This window comes from Rhagoletis zephyria, unplaced genomic scaffold (genome assembly GCF_001687245.7).
Source record: "Rhagoletis zephyria isolate East Lansing unplaced genomic scaffold, Rhagoletis_zephyria_1.1 Rzeph_scaffold_00182, whole genome shotgun sequence".
Taxonomy (NCBI): Eukaryota; Metazoa; Arthropoda; class Insecta; order Diptera; family Tephritidae; genus Rhagoletis; species Rhagoletis zephyria.
The window spans coordinates 247267-269878 of record NW_016157266.1 but is presented as its reverse complement, the minus strand read 5'-3'; the positions used below and the strand labels follow the sequence as shown (position 1 = coordinate 269878).

The window sequence follows — 22612 nt, the reverse complement described above, 5'->3', positions numbered from 1 at the left end:
AATAAGTTGAATTCTGACGTCTTCGCTCGTTATAAATATATTTATGTGTCGCACATTAATGTTATTTTTTATTAATTTGTTATTTTTTTTTATTTTTATTATTGATTAGTCAATGAATTGTTGCAACGCCTGCTTTGCTTCACTGTTCTACTATTTCTTAGCATTATATTTTCTATTTATTCACCAACGACTACGCTTCATGTTTATAAAAACAATCACTTATACGTACTACATATACATATTTTATTTCATGTATTGTATAAAATCTAATAAATTTGATTTGTTTTATCTGCAAATTAAAATATACTAAAATATTTCTTTGTTTTATTTTAATATTGAAAACATAAAACAAATTTAAATTGCTTAAAATTTGTGGAACGGTTGGTATGTATACATATGTACATATATCGTCACCGTCAATGCAAAACAACTCGAAATTTTGAGGGTGTACGAGCCAAGCGGACCTTGGCAATGGCCAACCTCCGAGTGTATTTCTGCCATGAAAAACAGCTTCTCATAAAAACACAATCGCTGTTCGGAGTCGGCGTAAAACTCTAGGTCTCTTTTTTGTGACATCAAGGCGCACGCCACAAATCGGAGGAGAAGCTCGTCCAAACACTAACATAAATGTAAGTGCCAATCTATTATTATTATTATTCGCATATAATATGAATTCTGAAATTCAAAACTATGCGCTATAAACAAGTAAAATATGCAATTAAAATTATTTTCCTAATGCTCAATTGCTGGTACAAAAATAAATAACACATTGTAGCAGATTTATTACATGATTGCATTATTTTATATTTTTTCTATAATCACTATGTGTAAACACCTCATAACTGTGTAAAACATTTAATGTAAAGTTTAGTCTGGCAATGCTTTCATATTTTGACAGTTTGTTATTGTAACTATGTTTGTCCTTGTCTTGCATATTGCCAAACGTTGTAAGAAAACGCTATAAAAGCAGAGACTTTGCTTAAGCTCGTTCATTTGTGTTCTGGCGATCAGAAGTAAGCAGACTTGCGTGAAGTGCAACGTGTCAATGCACATTAAACAGGTAGCAGCATTAGATCAAAAACAACAAGCTGTGTGTATTTTCTGGTTGAATTTTTACTCCAAAAAGGTAAACAAAACAGTGAAATTTTGAAAGACACGTCGTTAAAACCACAACGAAGTGTTGTTTGTTACAATTGACGCCCAACATAGTCGGCAATTTTTTTTTGAGGCGAAGTTCCAGACTGCAAAGCAACATGGCGATATCGTTGACTTACGAACAACTCGAGCGTTTGATGCGTGCAGTACCCACTAACAACGACCGTGTAGGAATTTTTTCCACGTGCAGTGCCCGCTATAATGGCGAGCGTAATCCAATTAAAATCGAGGAGTTTATTGCCGCAATTTCAACATTTAAAATTGTGGAAAAAATCAGCGATGCCGACGCAATCAACGAAATGCCAACGCTGCTCGAAGGTGATGCTGCTGAGTGGTGGCGTGGCATAAAGGATCATGTTACTGATTTTATAGATGTGCTACGTAAGCTGCGCAAATGTTTTTCACCCCCAAGACCTGCATGGAAAATTTATGCTGAGATCTTTGAGCTGAAGCAACAAAAGAACGAACCTACGGATACCTTCATTCGGAAGAAGCGAGCGCTTTTTTCGCAGCTGGAGAAAGCTCCTGCCGAAGCAGAGCAACTAGATATGCTGTTTGGAATGTTACACGCACAGGTCCGGGAAAGAGTAGACCGAGAAAAAGTTACGTGCTATGAAGAATTGCTCAATGAAGCTCGGGAAACTGAACATTTTTTAAGCGAGCTTAAGAGTGCTAATGGTGAAAGTTCAATACAGGGTGAAAGTGTCGGAGTTGCGTTACGATGTAATTTCTGTCGCAAGACGGGCCACACGGCAGAAAACTGTTTTAAAAAGCTAACGGCCGATGCAGCAGCTCAGTCTGAGGCAGTTGCACGAGCAGTGGTTGCTGAGCCTAAATTCGCTTGCTACGGATGCAACACGCCTGGCGTTACTCGCGCAAATTGTTCCACATGTCGAAACGTAAAAAAGCCTTCCCATGGTTTCGTTTATTTCAACTCGCTGACTACCTATGGGATCGGAAGAGATATGCCTGTGGTTGAAATTCAGATTTTCGACATGCCCGTTCAAGCATTTTTTGACTCTGGAGCATGTGCAAGCTTAGCAAGTGCTAATCTAAAAGCGGTAATGGATTTAAAAGGATGCAAGTACCGAGAAGCCAGATGTGCATTCGCTTTAGCTGATGGGAGCTCGTCAATCCAAAACTGTTTGTCTACTGTGTGCAAAATTAAAATTGGTGGCCGTAGTCTTAACGCAGAGTTTATTGTGTTTCCTGATGCAAAAACTAGCCGCACTTTGATTGGTACCGATTTTCTGGAACAAGCTGGCATAGTCCTCAACATGGGTCAAAGGAACTGGCATTTTGAAAGTGATCCAACGCAACATTTTGACTTCGCTACTGCTTTACCGCTGAAGCTGAATTCACTAGAGACTGAGAAAGCGCCAAAAGCGCTGCCAAAGAGACTGCTAGTTGAACAGCTAGAGTGAGAACAAATGCAAATATGCGAAACATTTTTTAACAGCGCCAGAGCAAAACTATTTGGCAGCCGCCGCAAGAAAGCCCGGAACCAGTAGATGTTGACATGCACTCGAGAGAGTACACGTCAAAGGGAGAGATTGTAGCATTTTTATTATATGATTGCATTATTTTATATTTTTTCCTATAAGCACTATGTGTAAACCTCATTATTGTGTAAAACATTTAATGTTAAGTTTAGTCTGACAATGCTTTCATATTTTGACAGTTTGCTATTGTAACTATGTTTGTCCTTGTCTTGCTTAATAAAATAAACTTCAAAATTGGCAATATATGCAATGACTTAATAAAATTCCGATGTTTATATGATATTTTAATATTTTAAAGCGTTTTGGTTAATAACTCCTACATCAAGGCGAATTTATATGTTTCATCAGCGTTTGATTGTAAAATTTTGTATTTCGCTGGTGAGTGAGTGAAAACCTAATAATTTTGGAAATTCATTTGGGGAATAATAGCTGAAATTTGACAATGGCAAGTAGTAAAAAAATTAAAGATATTTTTGAGCGCATGTTATTATTAATTTATTATTTTTGCGCATATTTTTGCAACCGATTATCGCGCACTTCATTTTAATTGTATTTAAAAAAAAAAATATTGAAAATCGCTTAAATCACTCAAATTAACCACGGCCAAAATACACATAAACAAAGAGTTGTAAAAATCAAAACAGAATTAGCAAACTTCAAAATTGCGAACGTCACAAACTTTTTTCTCAAATGCTTTTGCAAATGGCTGCTTGTCAACCGGTCAGATCTGTCCTAACTGGTTCATGAATCGATACCACCTTATATGAATTCGCCTTGGCCTACGCTTATTAGAACTTTTTTTGCTGTTTCTGTCAAAGTATGTTTTATATGTAGCTATTGGCCTTATTCATAAAAAAATGAAATAGGTTTAAAGAGCTTTATAAAGTTACATTTTACATATAAAAACTTCTTTATTTTTTATGAATTTAGGTGTTTGAGCATAACCCTGTAGCAATTGCAATGCAGTGATCTCAGTAGGGCTGTCAAATTATCGATGGCACTATCGATACTATAGATGGTTTCACTTTTTTCAACTCTCGGTAGTCGATAGTCGGGACTTGAGGTGGAAAACTATCGATATATGCCTATAGTATTGGTGAACACTAGGATCTTGAGTATATGCTCTTTCATTTGCATATTCGTTGCATTTATAAATTCATAACAATAAAATGCACACGGTTGCCTTGGCAGCAAGCATAAAATTTGCAAATGCAATTCCAACTGCAAATCCAAGACCATTTTCACAACATCCTAAATAGCGCTGATGTGTTTGCTGCAAATTTTTTTGTATTCTGATTGTCAAGGTACGTATAACTTGTTAGTGTAGTTTTTTGTCTTTGTGCTGTCGCTATTACTTTGTATAAATAATAGTTGTGTTTTCATGGGTTATCCAGCTCGATCATTATTATTGGGGTTGGCATCATAAATTGAGCCATATGTCTTATCAAAATCACATTGTTGTTGCTGGATTTGCGTGCAAGTTTTTTTACAGATCCGGATCATTGCCGAAGAAAACACAGCTAATATCATTTTCACCCAGCCCCAGGTGCACCCTGTGTCCGTGCCGCGGAAGTAGAGTGCATGCTGTGCCGGCCGCGCCAAAAATTTGTTGCATACTTTTAGGTTACATCCGGCCGGAAGGCAAAAATGCGGCATCCTGGCTGCTCAGTTATGCGCGCCTGGTGCAATACGGCGATTTCTGTGCTCAGTAGCTGCAAAAAATTTTTTATCGATTCGCGCGACGGCAGCAATCGGTGGAAATTGGTGGAAACAACTCAATTTTTTCATATTAAACAATTAAATACAAGAAAACATTTTTTTATTTAACAAAAATTAGAAGTGAAATTACAATAAAAGTGTCGTTTATAAATAAATATTTTATGCATTATTATTAAAATGTATGTATGAATTCTGAAACATAAGGCGAAACCACTCCAGTTCAGCTATCCAAAATTGGAATCAAATCTGGCGCCGTAGGCAATGAAACATTCTGGCGAAACCACTCCAGTTCAGCGATCCAAAATTGGAATCAAATCTGGCGCCGTAGGCAATGAAAAGAATACAATCGCCGTTGTAGTCCAGTGCTGCTTCGATATTTTTAGTTTTTTTTTCTCCATGATATTAACGTACCGAATATACAGCTTTTTCTTTCCTTTCAAGCAGGTTAACATCGAGGTGTTGCAAGCAGACCGAAATGTGTATGGTCGCAGGCTGTTGGACTCGATTTGCTGTTACATATACAAGGTTATTTTCATCTAATTTAGCCAAACACCTGAAAAGAGAAAAAGAATAGAGTTCGGGATAAAAATTATATTTTATGAAGATCAATTAAGTTAATAGTATATGGCGTTTATATAGGTTATTGCTGCACTTTAACACATATGTACATATATATTTACCTTCGCATCAATCCTGCCTAATTCAGATGATCACAAAATATAGCTTCCAGGAAGTGGAAATCTGCAATTCAAATTTGAGTCATTTCTCTATTATATTAATGTACCGAACATAATTTAAAAGCAGGTGTTTGTCCGATTTTGGATATATATTTTACAATTCTTGCTTCTACTGTGTCCCAGTTATACATTTAATTGCATTTAATGCTCGTTGATACCAGGTTGAAACATGTGTGGTATACGAATTGCTGTTATATGAAGAACTGCTGAGGCAGGCGGCTGAAAAATGACATAATAAAATTTGTTTAATTACATTTTAAAATAGTATAGTTGTTTCTTATGGAAAAATGTATTAATCAAGGTAAGTGGTGTAAAAATTTAAATATGTTAATGCTACTCATTTACCTTGCATGCAGACCTTCCCTTCAGTCCAGCCCAATTCTGTTAATTATTAAATAGCTCAACGAAATGGTAATCTATGAAAAAATCTATACAGTTTAGATTTGTTAATCCGATCAGAATTTGACATTTCCTTGTTGACATATTGCTGTAGGTAGCCAATAATCATCCAAAATGCATTTTATGAAGCCGTGGATTGAATTCCCCATTTACAGCGTGCTTTCAGCACAGTTTGTAGATATTAGTTCATCAATACCTGGTCTAAATGGGTGTGTTTATATATGAACAGCTTTTGATCCAGGCACCTAAAAGATTACAAAATGAAAAGTTTTAGCTTGAATCATGAAATATTCAGCCCTATTGCCAATTCCATGNAATTTGACATTGACAAAGTTTTAGCTTGAATCATGAAATATTCAGCCCTATTGCCAATTCCATGTAAATAAATTGATCACAAGAATTTACAAGCAAAACCAAATCGAAAAAAATTGTTTTTGTTTTACTTTATGATTTTTGGGAATATTTGTTCACATGGAAATCCCGTTAAGGCCGATTACACAAGTTTACAAAAAAAAAAGGTTTATTGAGCCAAACCTCTATATCCCTATGTTATTCGACGGGCTGAATGTGAATCCGACGTCTGTTAGCCCCATCATGTCAGGTTCAAGGTCAGGTGAAGGTCAAGTAGGGAAAAATTCTTTGCTTAAGGTGGCAAATAACCTGGGAAGAAAATTTTGGCATAAAGAAGGTAAGTGATTTAGATAAATGATTATGATATTTACCTCTGCTTCAGTCCAATGACCAGTCCTATGGGGTGATAGCTCAACAAAATGATAATCTGTAATGCAAAATCTTGAAAGTTTTAGATTTGATTGTCCAATAAATGTTTATGTTCCCTTAACTTCAGTTGCAAAATGCAGTTTATGCAGCTTTAATAATCGTCACCAAGCTGCGCAACGAAATTTCCTTTACTCATGTGGCATGGAGAATTAAAAACGGGTTCACCCAGTTTAAAATAAAAATAAGCTGTGTTTTTTTATTTGCTGTCGAGCTTTATTGAAACTGCTATTGTAATAAATTAGTTTACAAGTGCTAGAAATTTTACAAATTTGGATAAAAAATTGTAGGTAACGAAGGTGATTGAATGAAAATTTGTACAATTTGTTCGAAATATTTTACGAGCTAAAAGTTTTAAGATAAAACATATGATTGAGATGTATGTAAATAAAACAAATTAGAATTGAATTATTTCTAATTTAGAAACTAACAAATATTTAGTCTGCATGTGTACTTGTTTGTGTTTTTTTAAGCCCGACAAGCATTTTTATTTTTTTTTTTATTAATATTAAAGTGATTAAGCGGACAGATGGGAAAATTATTTATATATATATTTCAATAAAGAGAAAAATCAAGGGATTAAAGATTTTTTAATATTATTATGAAAACGCTTTTCACGTTTACAAACGGAATACGAACCGATTTGTAATTCATGAATAAGCTACAAAGTTATAAAGTGTAATCCTTAATTTGTGTGATATTAATATAAATATAATAATAATTATAAAACCGATAGTGACTTGAAGCGAAAAGATCAGTATAGGTGCAAGTTATGCGCACTAGAGGGATACGCCCTACAAGTGGCCAAGGTTTGACGGTGAGCTTTAAAGCTTTTGTGAAAGCAGCTACACCAACTTGCAGAGCTTTCGTGGAAATTTATATCTTATTTCAAGATTTTTCTTTTGTAATGCAAAACAACGAAGGTGAGGGCAAATGTGTATCTTTAAAAGAAAGTTAATGCTGACTATGATTATGATTAACATAAGTTAATGACTAATAATTATGGTTTGAAATTATGGTTCCGATATGGTTATGGTTACGTTTATATTTCTGCTTTGTTGTTGCTGTTTTTTCTTGTAATAAAATTAAATGTTACATTAACAGACCTATTCTGAACTGTGTTGAACCAATAAAGTTTCATTAAAAGCAGTGTGCAGAAATCAGTAGGCGGATTTGAAGTGATGCGGAAGAGGTTTAATTATTTAAATATTTCGCTACTATATTTTCATTGTTGGCAATTACTTTTGAAAATCCTAAATATTGAGAGGCTGCAAAAAGGGAACTATTTTATGGTAGCTGAAAAACAACGAATTTAAAAATCTTATTGCATGTTTTTTTGGAAAGCTTCAACGTGAAATTTTGCAAAACCCACGCTGATTTCCGCTCAATGCTTTAATGCACACCTTCATAAATTACTGGAGGCTATTTATATTTATGTGTGTCCATGCAAAAACTGTTTAGGCAACCGTCAAGTGGAATTTCTCTTCATTATGCTTATTTGCACTGAACAATATTCAGCGATCAAGGTTTTTTTTTTCCAAAGGCACTAAATATGTCCGCTTCAAACTACTAGTGAACAGGAAATATTGAAGTAACATATGTATTTAAAATAAATGAATTTTATCCGGCCAAAGTGAATTTTTTTCAGAAGAGATAAATGTGTGATGTTAAAAAAGAACCAGATGGTAGAGATAAACATATAGGCTACTTGTGACTGAAATCATGAAGTATGTAGTAATTTTTTATTAAGAACTGAACGTAGTCTCTTAAAAAGATGCCATTCTTGGTGAAATGGCAAAAAACTGCTTGATGACGGTTGCCGAAAAATCTGCGTGCTTGACATAGCTGTGGTGTCAGGTAGGAAAAACATAACTTTTTCTGTGGTGACTGGTAAGAAAATCATAACTTTAGTTCAAGGAAGTGCCATTCGCATTTGTGATGAAACATTGGGGGCTATCACAGCACCCATCGTAATGCGATATATCGCGAAATCTACAAAAATGCGATCTCTGAAACCGAATTGATACGAACCTGTGTATTCAGTGGTAGCATTTTCGTAGGTTTCACGAAAAATCGTTCTACGATGGATTCGGTGATAGCCCTAATTATAAACGCCGGGGGAATACATTTTTGGACTTCATAAACAAGAATTATTGTACATAGAAATGGGATGTTATAGCAAGTGCTACTTCTTACATCTAAGCACACATTTATTTTACTTTAATTAAAAACTAAAAAAAAGCAAAAATGGAGTTATAATTTCTATACCTGACACCAGAGATACGTATCGCTCATTTACTTCAATAGTGTCATAACCAAAAAAAAATACAAAAATTTAGTTACCGCTACCTCTTTTATATGTTGTGTAAAACTTTCAATGGCTGTATCGATTACCAGTATCTCACTTGAAAAAAATAAGTATTCACATGTACTATGGGAGTATATGTAAATTCAAGACTTTAAAGCCGTTTATCTCGAGTTTTGCTTTTTGGAGGTATGACACTATTGAAGTAAATAAGCGATATGTACAAATATACCTTGTAACTACATATACTGAAAATTATAAGAATTACTAAAATAATCTAAAGCGTGACGTCGTACAAAAGAAAATTGAAAATACATAAGTGTTTTATTCAAATTCACCACCGTATTACATGAAGAGGTATGTATGTCATTATTTGTCTCTGGTTGCTTATGAATATCATGGAAAAAACGTCTACGAAGTTTTGAGTTTCTATAAACCTTTCCTTTAGCCCATGAAACAACATGACAGGTGCGACATTTAAAAACAATGTAATTTTCTTTTGTATTGCGTTACAACGTAATGCATTTATACATATATATATACGTATATAGTGTTCAACTCGTCGTATGTCATGATTCAATAATACAAGGTTCGATAAACTAACAGTTGTCTCTCTCGCACCGCTCCCTTAGCAGTGGCACCGTGTTGCTTCTTTGCAAATTTACATGGAAACAGTGTAGCTTTGATGTGAAATAGAAGTATAAGCTTTTGTGCAATATGTTTATTTATATATGCATATGAAGCATACTTAACGGATGAAAACATTATCTGTTTTTAAATTAGATGTTTGCATTAATCTCATAGTTGTCTTATTTTAATTTTGAGTCATTTTGCAGTTTTTATACAGCTAAATAGCTCATAAATTACGTAATTCACGTAGAGATATCAATATTACGTTCAACATTTCGTTTAAAATGCCAGATTTCCTGCAAATACATTAGAATTTACAAAAGGAATTTCACTACTAATTCCCTATTTTGTGTACTTTTCTACTACCATTTTCGCACCAAGAGATTTCATTCTTCCCCTTTCTCCGTCCTTCGTAAATGCAACCTTTTGTAAGGGAGTGTCAAACCGCAGCTGTCAATAATTATCTAACCTTGTATTATTGAATCATGGTCGTATGTTATAACAAAATACATGTTCAGTATTGTACTGATGCACACACTTACGCTACACTTGGAAAATAATGTTTATGCATCTTGATAAATTGCAGCTGTACAAACAAGCAGGATGTCTAAAGCTTTGACAGAAACGCTTTGTTTTTTTCCGAAGATGCTATCGAAAAAACCTGTTCCAGCATTCACATTTTCAAATTATTATCAAAAACTTTTTATTACGCCTCACGAAATCGGTAAGCATTCCACCCCATAGATGTTTTTCGTTATTTTATTAGCGAATGATAGGTGTCTTGCTCGATGATATTCGAAAAGAAGTTTTTTAGCATCGGAAACTGTTGCAAACAAAACTACCAACGCAATAACGTGCGTGCTAACATAGTGACACAAATACTTGTGCAAGTGACGAAAACTTTGACAATCGGTAGCACGATTCTTACGAGCGATGTACAGCGAGCCAAAAGAACTATGGTTTTGAAATAGATTGTCATCTAAATTTTTTCGTTATAAAATATGCAGCATAAGCGAGTGTCGTATTTGGTTAAGAGCTGAGTGCTTGCTTCTTATTGAAATGAGGACTAGGCAAAGGGATAACCACACTCGAGAATTTGTTAGGGATTCTGTTATTGCTGTTATTTAAGGATTTTTACGAGGTGATAAATGCAAACTATTTGATCTTTAGAATTTTAAATTAACGAAGCACTGTACTGGACTAGGCGGCATAGGGATAACCACACTCGAGAATTTATTAGGGATTCTGCTATTGCTGTTATTTTAGTATTTTTACGAGGTGATAAATGCAAACTATTTGGTCTTTAGAATTTTAAATTAACGAAGCGCTGGAAAGGCCTAAAATAAGTGACCAATAAGTAAATACAGTTTTGTAAATAATTTAAAATTTTTGCCTACTTGCAACTCTATTGGCCATATTAGAAACGCGTCTGCCTTTTAGATCGTGCAATGGAATTTGATTGTACATACTGCATACTATTTTTTTAATAATTTTTTCTTTCTGCTCTTAAGTATTGGTATTAAAATTGCCTGCCTAACATAAGGCTGGCAATATTGAAGCAAACTCACTGAGTTATACACTCGTTTCACATCGCTAACACGCTGCTATCACCGGCGAAAATAATACGTATTTTAAGCATCGCTACCACCCATGTAACTATGATTTGTTTGAATGCAGTGTTGGATGCTGCAGGCGGAAACATTAGATTTCTTCCTATTCTTTAACATCAACGGCACACCCTCTATGCCGGTCGTAACCATCATTATCGTCATCTTCAGCTTCCTCCTCTTCATCGTTGTTGTGGGTTTTCAAATAAACTTGTTGTAGTTGTTTCTTTCAAGGATTTTCTTAAACTGCTATTACGCATTTGCAGTTAGTTTTGAAATTGTTGTTGATGTTGTTTTTTTGTTGTTGCTGCTGATACCGCTACAGCTGCTGCTGGTGCTAATACTACCGCCGTTGTTAATGACGTTAACGCCGCACCGCCGCGCACTCAGCATTCACGTTTTGAAATTGTTTCGGTGTTTTTTTTTTGGTTTTGAATTTGATTTTAGATTTTTTTTCATTTTCATAGATCTTTCGTCCTCCATAAGCTCATGTTTTTCTTCATCTCATTTTGTAATCATCATCTCTTCATTTGTTTTTATGATCCCGAGTTCACACAAAACGCTCCACGCAGGCGTTGCTCCTGCAGCGTATATGAGTTCATTTTTTGTTCGCCTTGAATTTCGCATAGAAATTGGAAATTTGCTCATAACGTACTGGTATGGCATCTAAAATGCCAGTGAAACTGAAATTCGTTTGATGACGCTGTTTCTCATAAAGTGAATCGCCAGATAAGTAGGTAACAACATTGGTTTGGAATTCGGTCGATTTGGGATCAGAATGATTGGCAACGAGATGATTACAAAATTGTGCAATCTGCAGGAAGACGCCGGCGTCGCGATCTGGAGACCGGTGGACATAAAATAATATTTCCAAACTATTTTCGCTAATAATTTTATTCAAGCTCACCTAACTTCCTGGGAATTTTCAGCAACGATAGGGTCAAATTTTCGTTGTCACGCTGTGCGCGCAAATGACGATTTCCATGCTTAAACTCCTGTTCCAACCAGCGTATGACATTGCGAGCGTTTTCGCTGCGCTTCTTCAGATCGTCCAACTCATTCAAGACTGATTTGGGAAATAAATTTTGTTTTGATTTTATGTCAACAATAGGCGCATATGATGTTTTTTTTTATTTTACCTGCGTTTGGTATGAGTACGATAAATTTTTTAGTTTTCACCAGATTTTTAACAATGCCATTGTACTCAGTCAAAGCCTTGGCATCGACAACAAGAAATGGGGTCATGATAATATTCAAGGGGTTTTTGCGTAACTGTAATTAGATATTTATCAAAATCAATTCAGGTTAAAATTCGAGGAAGTTTTAAAAGTAGTATGCAAAATAATTAATGATAACGCATTTATGTTAAAGGATGTTGTATTCGAGGAAAAATGTTGAATTTTTAAGACTTCAATTTTCAGAATCAGCGATGTTGGTGTAAATGGAATTTATATTGGTAGTTTTAGCAATACATAAAAACAAAATCATAAAAGCACTCACCTCCTCCTCAAGTGTTTCGACCTCATTCTTCAGCCACAGCTTGCCCATAATTTCACATTTCTTCGACATTGCTTCCGAACGCTCTTCATCAGCACCGCTACTCGATTGCATCAAAACTTTGTCACATACGGCGCTATTTGTGGTCGTGGAAGCAGATGTGCCTCCGCCGCCGCCACCACCAGCGCCGCCTGAATTCCCGCTATTCACCGATTTTTCTATATTGCGATTACGTAAATAGCCTTTGCGTGGCACTTTCTTGCATTCCTCAACGGTGTCCTTTTCTTCATTGCTGGTATAGCTCTTGCGTACGATGCCATTCTTGCGATCCGAGTAGCGACGGGTGCGGCCTTCAGCACGCTTGCGCGTAGCATTTTTCATAGTGCGTCGCTCACGACGGCGTGAAGACGATTTCTTTTCTTCACGTTTTTTCTTGGCATTTTCGGTAAAACGACGTGTTTTCACGCAAAAACGATAATTAAATTTCTTTTGCTTGCAGATGAAGAATCCAAAATCAACCATTTTGAAAATACGTAAAATACACTCCTCTTCGGGTGTAACGTGCTCGCGTATGGTCGTCTCCCAATCTAGCGTAAGTTGAGTGCCTTGGAAAATGTCGAAATTTTTGAAAACAAAATCCTCGGCTAATGGTACATTGGCGCGAACATCAAATAGATCGCCAAGTTGGGTTCGCACATTGGCTGTCGTCAAAAACTCGCGTTCGAAATACACTTTCCGAGTGAATATATCGATATTGCAGTAGTTAAGCAATTTCATAATTTTGTGAATGAACTCTGGATTAGAGTGATAGCAGCCGAAAAGTATTTCATGATTAATGCGTAGCCAATCGTAAAGAATTTTTAATGCACGCATAGTGGGCTCGTGACGGGCAAATTCAACAATAATATTTGGATTTATTTTAGTGTACTTGTTTCGGTAAACTAGTTTCTTTGGCGGTTCGCCGCGATTCAAATTACCATCGTCCACATACTGGTGCTTTTCATTGTGTTCGGCAACAGGGGGCAGTGATTCTTCATTGTCTGTATTCCTGAAATTAAGTGAGCCACTATTCAGCTGCAACACTTCGAAACTGCGCAGCAATTCCTCGCTGTCGACTTCTTGTGAGTCAGTGCGTTGTTTCGTCAGCTGTCCTGACGGCTCATTGGGATAAATAATTTTCTCTTCCTCGATAACAACATCCTCGTTGTCGGAGAAAGTCGGGCCAACGCCATCGTTTGAAGTGAGACTTTCCTTGGAAGGTGCAGAAGATAGACGAGGTGCATTTTGCTCCTGCGACTCAGATTTAGCAGGATGCTTAGCAAAATCTGGAAGAGTGTGTATTATTCATTAATATGTCGATTACGTTTCAGTTGCTAATATGCATGAATGGTAGAAAACTTACCTGCTTCATCGGCATCGTCCCGTTCATCAGCTACAGGCTCTGCTTCAATATCGCTGAAATCAGTATCAAAATTCGAACTCAGATCAGTGTAATCCTCATCGTCCGTACTAAAATCGGTATCCATGTCACTTTCAGTGTCATAGCACGAACTGTCATCGGATTGCGCAATCTTGCGCCTACGTCGACGCAATTTCATTCCTTTCTTCTTGCTTTTGCATGATAGTGGAGTTTTTAGATCGCTCTCTTTGGCCTCGTCGCTCGAACGTGTGGATATCGGATCTCCATTTTTATCTGCTCCACCATCTATTTTAGCATGTTTGTGACTGTCCTGAGTTTTGATAACATAGTCATCATTAGAGCGTTGACTTTCGCGTGAATCAGAGTAGAATTCTTTTAATGACGGTTTAGCGGCAGACTTCTTATCTTTTCTATCGGCTTCACCGATATTAACAAGCCAATTTTTGTATTCGTTACGCGACTTGCGGACAACCATATTAAACTCCTCAAATTTATCCGCGTACATGCCGTGAAATTCCTCATTCTCAGTTGATTTTGCTAAAATGTTTTGTTCCAAATTTACAATGCATGCGTCCATTAAATCGGAACACACGGCCACAAGAAAAGCATTCAAGGAGTAAACCTTCTGCGAATTAATCATTTTTAGCTTCGATAAGCAAAAGAAGAGTATCGAGACTATCTTGAAAATGCAACCCTCCTCCAATGTGAATGCTTTCGAGCAGAGCACTTTGCGAAGGTCTACTAGTACGCAGTGGCAGAGTGAATTAAAATCGGGCACTTCTTTATCGAAGAAAAATATATCTACGATCAAATAGAAGCGCGCGTAGAAATCTTGTAAGCTAAATTCAATCTTTTCTGGCTCCAATTTTTCCAAGTACTCAGCATGAGCGGCAAATAGTTTACAAACATTGTTTTCACTCAACTCGAAGGGAACAATGCTAACCAATGAGTACAAATAATGATAGATGGAGTCCAAGTCATGATTCTGGCCATAATACAGCGTACCCAATTGATTCTGCGACATTCCAATTGCTGGATTCAATTTAAACGCTTCGAAATAGTACTTGGCTGCCTGTTGTTTGGTGACCTTGAGACGGGTATCAATGCGAAAATCCAAAAAATATCGGTGCAAATCGCCTAAGCTCAAGAGGGCCGAATGTATCGTGTCCAAAGCAAAAGAGACCGCTTCCAAACTTTTATCTACCGCCTGTGCAGCACTAATGTCTCCACCGCCACAGCCATCGCGTGACGAACTCTGTTCTATTTCACGCATGTATCCGTCACTAATGATACTAAAGTCAATTAGATATTTCAGATCAAGATCATAGATTTCCTCCATTTTAGCGGCCATGCGTTTATAATTTGATATACCAGCGCAAAGAAAGCGCTCCACTTTTATCAAATTGTCCTGGTTTCCCGCCTGTGTGGTGTCCTTTAATTCTTTGTGCCAATTTTTCTTTACGTAAGCAATGAATTCATAGTATCCTTTGCGCCACATGATTTCACGTGCTTTTTTACCCACTGATTGATAGTCCTTGAAGACGATCTTCTTACAGAGCTGGACCAGCTGCGCACGTTTCTCCTCCAGTTCATGTTGGAATAGTTGTGATATAGTGGTGATGTGTTTTTTCTCATCGTCCAGGTTTTTGGCAACAATATAAAGAGATCTATGGTACAAACAAGTAAGGAATATAAAGGTATGTAAATTTGTGCTGGAGATCGTGTTTCAAAAGAAAAATCGTATACATATTTACGAAACAACAAAACGTTATCTAAAACATGGGTACATAAATTGAAAATAAAAATACAACTACGCGCTATTCATAACCTACTGCTTTGGAAAAACACTAATGATGGAGCGGCACCTACTAACAAAGCATTAGTGTATAAGACGGTATTCAGCTGATGTGCTATTCAGATGCCACTTCGACGAAGCAGTTTAACCGGAAAACAAAGCCAGTTGATAAGCGCAAGACTCAACACGCATACATATACATACTTACGTACTATCACAAAGCTAACTGTAAAAGAAATAAAGAATCGAGAGCAGCAAACTTTAAGACATAATATCGCTTCACAACTATATTCTAAATTGCATTGAGCCTGAGGCCATTTTTACGAACATTGAGGTTGTTCAGGCTTGCCTGGTTATCAGCTTATACATATGGTTAGGTGATTATGTGGTTATCTTTTTTATTCAGTTTACAATAAAATACACTACACAATAATAATTTTTAACAAGATAACCTGGCAAGCGTGAACAACCTCATTTTTTATGCACAAATTCGTCCCATGCAAACTGCTTTTGCCTTTTTCTATTTTTGGCATTGCAATGTGTTCTTAAAAGATGCCCAGTTTGCAAGATTAGTATGCTCTGGATTTATGCAGTTTTAATATCGAAAAGGGTCAGCCTTGAGCAAATGAAACTTTCCTTTTACTGTAACGTAAAGATCATCGATGCATAAATATAAGTATGTATATGTAAGCACCTCTGTTGTCAATAGTTGCGTTCGATAACAAAATTAGCCAACAATCAAAATTAAGAGATAAAGCGAAAATTCTCTCCCAAAGAGATGAAAAAGCAAAAAAGTAAACGAACAGGAAATTAGCCATTACTTGCAAAAACCGGAATAAGAACACACACCAGCTGACTTTGTTTATGTTTTATTTGTAAACAAACTTAAATTCATGTTGCCTCCATAGAAGAAAAAAGGAAAGTGAACGTTCAATGTTCGCCAGGAACATTTCTAGAAGTAAAAACTAGTTGGCGCTATCATAAAGTCATATAGCAGGCAGCCAAAAAGCATATAAATACCAAAACTCGGAAAATGCAATTTTGTTTGTTTACAAAAATTGCAATCATATGTTTTGTGATCATATGTTTTCGCGTTGGATAATTTTTGCTGACTAAAATTTTGCCAGTACAAAATGAACGCTTCTCTTGCATCAAAATGAACGCTTGCTCTCTCAATTTTTGTGTGTTGGATAATTTTTTGTCGTTATCGAACGCCATCCAGTAAAAATTTGGTAAAACTATTACAAATTTTTGACTTGTCGAACGCACCTAATATGGGTGCTTTCGGTCTACATATTTGAGTTCTTAAGGGTGCCATTAAAAGTGACAATGCAGCGCTTTTTCTACGCATTTTGCCGTCAAAATGCGAAATCGAAAGTCTACTTTCTTGTGTAATCAGCCAGAAAGACCATTTTGCAGATTTGCCGAAATTACTTTCAGAAATAAAAACTGGAAGGTGTTATTGCAACTGAAATTACCCAAATCGCTTTCGAGAAATAGTTTCGACTTGCTCGTGCTGCACTAGCAATTTTCAGTTTTTGCTGCAAGTGCTGTCAAACCAATCGAGTGTCACCGTGTGACCCGACTATTGGGGAATTTGTACAAAATTTTATAAATATTGCTTCACATATAAAAAAATGCACATACTTGTAATTAATTTACTCTCCTGATATGAACTATTTAAATAATAAAGCATTGGACATTTTGCGGCTGGTTTGTTGCGCATTTTAGCAGATTTGCAAAAAATATGGTACTGCTAAGGGCGCTGAGTCAAAATAAAAAGCATGTTCGACATAAAATGCACGTTTTCTTCGCGCTAAAAATTCGTTCAAAAACAATTGAGGGATTCAGAACGGTGTTGTAAGTAGGTTTATTCCTTATCTATTTGGACTAAAATCTGAAAAGTGTCAAAATGCCAGAGCGTAAGCAAAATGCGCTCACTAAAAGAGAATAACAGGAAAAGTAAAAGAACGCAAAAAAACCAAATTTTTAGTCCAAAGAATGGCAACAACAAAACTAACGTCAAATAAGATTGGAAATGTATGTACAAAACACATTCACACAAGCACAAGCACAATAAATACTCACTATATCAATTGTTTTTTGCCTCCTTCCAATTTCAATTCACTTTTTTTACTTTTTAGAATATTATCACTTTTTGCATATTCTTTAATTTCCGTTAATTTAAATTCAGTTGAGTTTGACACTTTTCAGGATTTTGACAGAAAAAATTCTTCTGACTAAATCTGACTACTTCGGACTGATGAGAGTCACTCTCACCGAGTGTTGCTTTCTCATTTTTGCTGTCATTTCCGAGTTAAGGAACGCTTTTTGGACTAAATCTGACTACTTCGGACTTTTTCTGACTATTTCTGGGAGATAAGGAAAGCTCCTAGTGTCGTATTGTTGTAAACTTTAAAATATTCAATGGATGTTCAGAGAACTTAAAACCAACACTGCGAAAATTCGTAATATGACTTTGATGGTACTTTGCAAACCGCCTTAATATATTTTTAGGCGTTTAATATTAAAAAAAAACTTTTTCAACGGAACATTTTAGTAACGTAACGTCACGTCAGACATGTAGTTCAGCTGATGAAACAAAAAGCAGAAAAGATTTCTATATTTAAAAACCTTGGAAATTTAACCTTAAATATTTAAAATATTACTATAAAAAAATTTATACAAATAATCCTGCCCAATTCGCAAATCCACTTGTTTTTTTTTTGTAACGTTACGCGCATATGTTTACTAATATATTTGCGTTCCCAAAACAGTCGGGTCTACATAACCGGAACGACCACCCAGATTTATATCTGGCCAAGGACTGTCACTCCAGCAACACTCCCCAAAAACTCTTCGGGGAATTTTGTATGATTTTACAACAACAACAACTAATGTCTTTAAATCTCTACTACCGACAGCTGTAATTTTTTTACTGAATAAAGGATCATTTAATTACTATATAAATACAGAAAAACCTTTTTAAAATTTTTACTTTTTTAATTTTTTTATTTTAGCATACAAATGTTACATAAGGCCAGTTTGGAAATGCTAACATTCGAAAACACTTGAATGTATTTTGGACAGAAACTCTGATTATAGCACAATTTCTAATATAAAAGAAGTATTATTTACTGGCTTCGCAACTAGGAGCGAATATCTGCGAAGTTCTCCCCAGCAGAATTAAGTTTATTTAAATTTTGTCCAACTACATCTACGGATGTGGAAAGCAGTTTTTCGAATTATTCAACAATTTTAAATGACCAGAGTATGTCATTTTCGATTGATAATTAAAAAAAAATAAAAATATTATATTACTTTATACTGTATACTTATATACTTTATGCTGTGTACTTTTGAATAAAAATCTTGTAAAAATTCAATAAAACTTGATTGATTGAGCATAGTTAAGTTCATATTTTGGTAATTTATTGAGCTTTTATAGTGCATTTTTTCTTGCATATTTTTGCCAGCCCTTATAATGTTCATTTTAGTTTTTTTCTAAATATCAAAAAGCCTTCAATATATATTCAAATTTTTCTGTATTTTGGTTTTTTTAACAAATTAATCAGCTCTTCAAGAGACTTGAAAATTTTTGCTCAAAATACAAAAATTTAAACACTTGTATCATGATTGCAGCTGGGTTTGTGTTCACGTACTTTTTACATGCACTGGATAATTTTTACATGAATAGATCTTATCTTAATCTTCAAAACTTCTTTAGATATTCGATTTATTTACAGTTATAAAAGATTTATATTTTATGGTAAGATAAAAAAAGACAATATAAATACACATTTGCACATGTGTAATGTATGTATGTATAACAACCTAACAAGCATTTATATATGTGGTTTTAAAAGTAATTTAAAGTAGGCTTGCTATATTAAGTTTATTTTACTAGTAAGGAATATATAATATATTAGCATGTATATGTATGTTATCGGCCAAACCCGATCTTAGGAAAAATTAGTTTTCCCTAGGTTAAACCAATTCTTCCTAGATCCGATACAACCGTCCAACGCGCAAACAATATTGTAGACTGCGTACCTAGAGTTGGACTGAGGAGGGTTATTTCTTTAAAGCCCGGCCGAAGGCCGCCTACGCGAAAACGTGTTCTGCGCAAAAATACTGTGGCGCCTGATCTAGTTTAGCCAAGACAAAACTAGTTTGTCTAAGATCGGGTTATCCGGTAACATATAAATATGTATATGTGTATGTACATGTATTTATAATACGTACCGATAGATCTCCTTTACTTCTGGTGTAAGCCCGTTGCCGTTGGCACTATTTTTGTGTGTGATATTCTTGTTATAAATAATATCTCCAACGCTTCCATTTCCTTCACTGGCATTGCCAACAGCATTATTACGACCAAAACCTCCGACACTATCGCCGGAGGCATTTGAGCCTCCAGAACTGAATCCTTGTTCCATATTGATTGATAATTTTTACGAATTTGTTTGCCCACTCGATACCAATATTTCGATTATTTGCACTGAAATTATTGTTGGCTAGTTCGGATGCTCATATACAAAACGTGTAATTGCTGTAATATAAAAATATTGTTAACTAAATAAATGTATGTCGTGATAAAAATAAAAAAACGGTTGCTTTAAAATTTTGACATTCACAAAAAATTGAAATGTTTGTTAATTTATTATTAAAGTTGACTGGAGAAAGAATACACTACTACTATACTATAAAATATCCCAATAAGCGTTTGGCTTGGTTAACAATTCCAAAATGATTGGAAAACCAATCGGCCTTATCGAGTTTCGCGCGAAAAAAATTCACCCGAAAATTTTTATTCCGCGCATAGTAAATACATGGAAACCAAAAATGAAAAGTGAACCGGTTCCGGAAAAATTAATTAATAATAATTCGATAACTAATGTGGAATGGATTAGTATTCGATTCGAGAACTTGGCCATTCTCCAGCAAAACGGAACCTTCCTTATCCAATGTATTTTCTCTTCGTTATAAATTCGAAATTCAGCCCATTATCGAATTGAAATTTTAATGAGAGTGATTGTCTTATATTTCCATTCGAAAATCAGCTGGATTTCACTTCCTCTCTTGTTACTATGATTTTCATTTTTTTTCAACCTATCTCGAATATATTTCCAATACACTATGAACGTTGGAAAACTATGTTGGTTATGAGTTCGTTCTCAGTTCGATATGCATATTGGATAGGATATCGAAGGTCATTTTCGAACGTTCCCCAAAATGTTTATAGGGATAATAATTAATTAACGAATTCTTTATGAATTGTCGCATGACGCGAAATTGTTTTCAACAGCCCCTAGTCAGCGGCCTTTGGCCATTTACCAATGCTCGAAATTCCTTATCACATATGTATGTATGTATGTACTAAAGTACTGCAAAATTCAAAATTTTCTGTAAAAATTTCGTTTTTAAACATTTAATGCATGGCTAGTTCATGTCAACACAAACAAGATGTAGTGCCATGTCAATCCATCTCTAACATAAGTTGCGTTCCAGATGCTTCACGATTTACAGGTTTTTACAGGAAGCCGTTCCCGGTGGCCACCTTCCATAAGGTTTATTAATGGAGAAAACAGCTGTTCCTGCAAATCCTGTAAAACCTGAAGCATCTGGAACGCAACTATACTGTTTTAGCATGTCATTGCTACTTAGCTTGCTGTTAGTTAGTTTCTGTAGCATATTTTTAATACTGTTTGATCCTCCCTTGTATTAAAATATATATAGATTTTTATAGAGCGCTATCCATCCTCTTTCGCTTACAGGTGTTTTGAAGGGCCACACCCCCGTTCCCCTCTACAAAACCATCACAAAATCGTTGTACAAATAACTAAACATTTCCCAGGGGTACTTGTACTCACATTGTAGACAAGAGCCTACACTTTGTAAAAAAAAAATTATTTCATCTGCACACTTATTTAGTAATGCTTTCTGTTTGAAATAAATCGTTGTACAAATAACTAAACATTTATCTTTCCCAATATTTCTTTTGGCATTCTTTAAGGTAGTTTTCGCATACACAAAGATGTCATCTTTTCGTTATTTCCCTCTACTTGACACGCATTCTTGTTTCCTTGGACCGTATAGTAGTGCCGTTGGTTGCTCCTGCAGAAGCATCTCCAAAAAATTGCGTCTCATTTGCCTTAGCACTATGTACCCACCGTTGCCCTCATACACCTACTTCTAAATTCGGTAATTTGAACATATGCACTTGAACACCAAATATTAGCGAATAATCAATATGTAATTCTTCCACATTCTATTTATTTCGATATTTATTATAGCGACAATGGCTGTGGTGACTCGTCATTCTAAGCATTGGTTGGCACTTATTGCGAAATTAAAAAGTTGGTACTCTACCTTTTTGCAGAGTTAATAATTTTTTCTGCAAACTCGTATTTTTCGCCTAGTATTGAACTTAATTAGAAGCTTCAATGCTTCGATTATATGCCAAAAATTATATTTTTTCACAGATGCAAAATTCTTCACTACAGCTGCTTCTTTTTTTTATAATCCACATATCTTTTAATTTTTGTCACTTTCTATCATGGTTCTATTATAGGTCTCTTTCGCGCACAGCCCACAAATTTGTATTAAACGCAGAGTTGTATTTATATTTTTAGTGTCAAAGTTCGTATGGGTTGGCATCAACTTTTTTTCAACGCAGCATGATGCAGAACAACACATGAACGAAAGACACAAGATCACGTAAGAACAAGAGAGTGAAAAAAGTCGATTTGTTTTAGCGGGTTCTACGCCATCTTGTTTCACTGGAAAACGAGCGAAAAGTAAACAAAGCAAAGAAAACAACGAAAACCAAAATTAGCCAAAATTATTGTCAGCCACTTTAAACGCACAATTTAGGTAAAATGATGCAACAAAATGCTTTAAAATGTGTTGTCATGTTGAATTAACTCTTCTTTACTTGAATAAAAGTGTAAAATAGTGGTGCTTGTGATGTAAACAAACGCTCAGCTGACGAACCCGCTTTTGCAAACTTTTTTCTCAAAACCAGCTACAAATACAACGTCGCGTTCTTACGTGATCTTGTATTTTT

The 22612-nt window shown here is 35.4% G+C and overlaps 2 protein-coding genes and 1 long non-coding RNA gene across 6 annotated transcripts; 1 reads left to right on the top strand and 2 right to left on the bottom strand.

Moving 5' to 3' along the window:
- The first annotated feature begins 651 nt into the window (after positions 1-651).
- On the top strand, positions 652-2900 carry LOC108357933 (uncharacterized). The gene is made up of 2 exons (XM_017609022.1): positions 652-1060; positions 1127-2900. The coding sequence occupies exon 2, from the start codon at positions 1254-1256 to the stop codon at positions 2577-2579; it is 1326 nt and encodes a 441-aa protein (XP_017464511.1). The 5' UTR covers positions 652-1060; positions 1127-1253; the 3' UTR covers positions 2580-2900.
- Positions 2901-4478: 1578 nt separating this feature from the next.
- On the bottom strand, positions 4479-8749 carry LOC108357934 (uncharacterized). 2 transcript variants are annotated; one of them, XR_001846681.1, is made up of 5 exons: positions 6235-8749; positions 6047-6172; positions 5459-5757; positions 5057-5332; positions 4479-4929 (listed from the first exon to the last, which is right to left on the bottom strand). It is a non-coding gene; the product is annotated as an uncharacterized LOC108357934 (long non-coding RNA). The 2 variants fall into 2 exon arrangements; XR_001846680.1 differs by having other exon boundaries at positions 4481-4929; positions 6047-8749.
- Positions 8750-10714: 1965 nt separating this feature from the next.
- On the bottom strand, positions 10715-22119 carry Smg5 (Smg5 nonsense mediated mRNA decay factor). Of its 3 annotated transcripts, none has more exons than XM_017609016.1 (7): positions 21916-22119; positions 19789-20095; positions 13731-15415; positions 12332-13653; positions 11971-12103; positions 11739-11897; positions 10715-11671 (listed from the first exon to the last, which is right to left on the bottom strand). In XM_017609016.1, exons 2-7 carry the CDS (start codon positions 19980-19982, stop codon positions 11430-11432), a joined length of 3735 nt encoding a protein of 1244 aa, XP_017464505.1. In that variant the 5' UTR covers positions 19983-20095; positions 21916-22119; the 3' UTR covers positions 10715-11429. The 3 variants fall into 3 exon arrangements, with proteins under 3 accessions (XP_017464505.1, XP_017464507.1, XP_017464508.1); XM_017609018.1 differs by lacking the exon at positions 21916-22119 and adding an exon at positions 21575-21841; XM_017609019.1 differs by lacking the exon at positions 21916-22119 and adding an exon at positions 21417-21541.
- Positions 22120-22612: the final 493 nt, after the last annotated feature.

Bases quoted from the DNA above. Each gene is read 5' to 3' on its own strand.
- LOC108357933 (XM_017609022.1), top strand. From the start codon at position 1,254: ATGGCGATATCGTTGACTTACGAACAACTCGAGCGTTTGATGCGTGCA.
- Smg5 (XM_017609016.1), bottom strand. From the start codon at position 19,982: ATGGAACAAGGATTCAGTTCTGGAGGCTCAAATGCCTCCGGCGATAGT. The intron at 12,104-12,331 runs GTGAGTGCTTTT...ATCTAATTACAG, and splicing joins TCGAAACACTTGAGGAGGAG to TTACGCAAAAACCCCTTGAA. The intron at 11,672-11,738 runs GTGAGCTTGAAT...ACCGGTCTCCAG, and splicing joins GAAAATTCCCAGGAAGTTAG to ATCGCGACGCCGGCGTCTTC.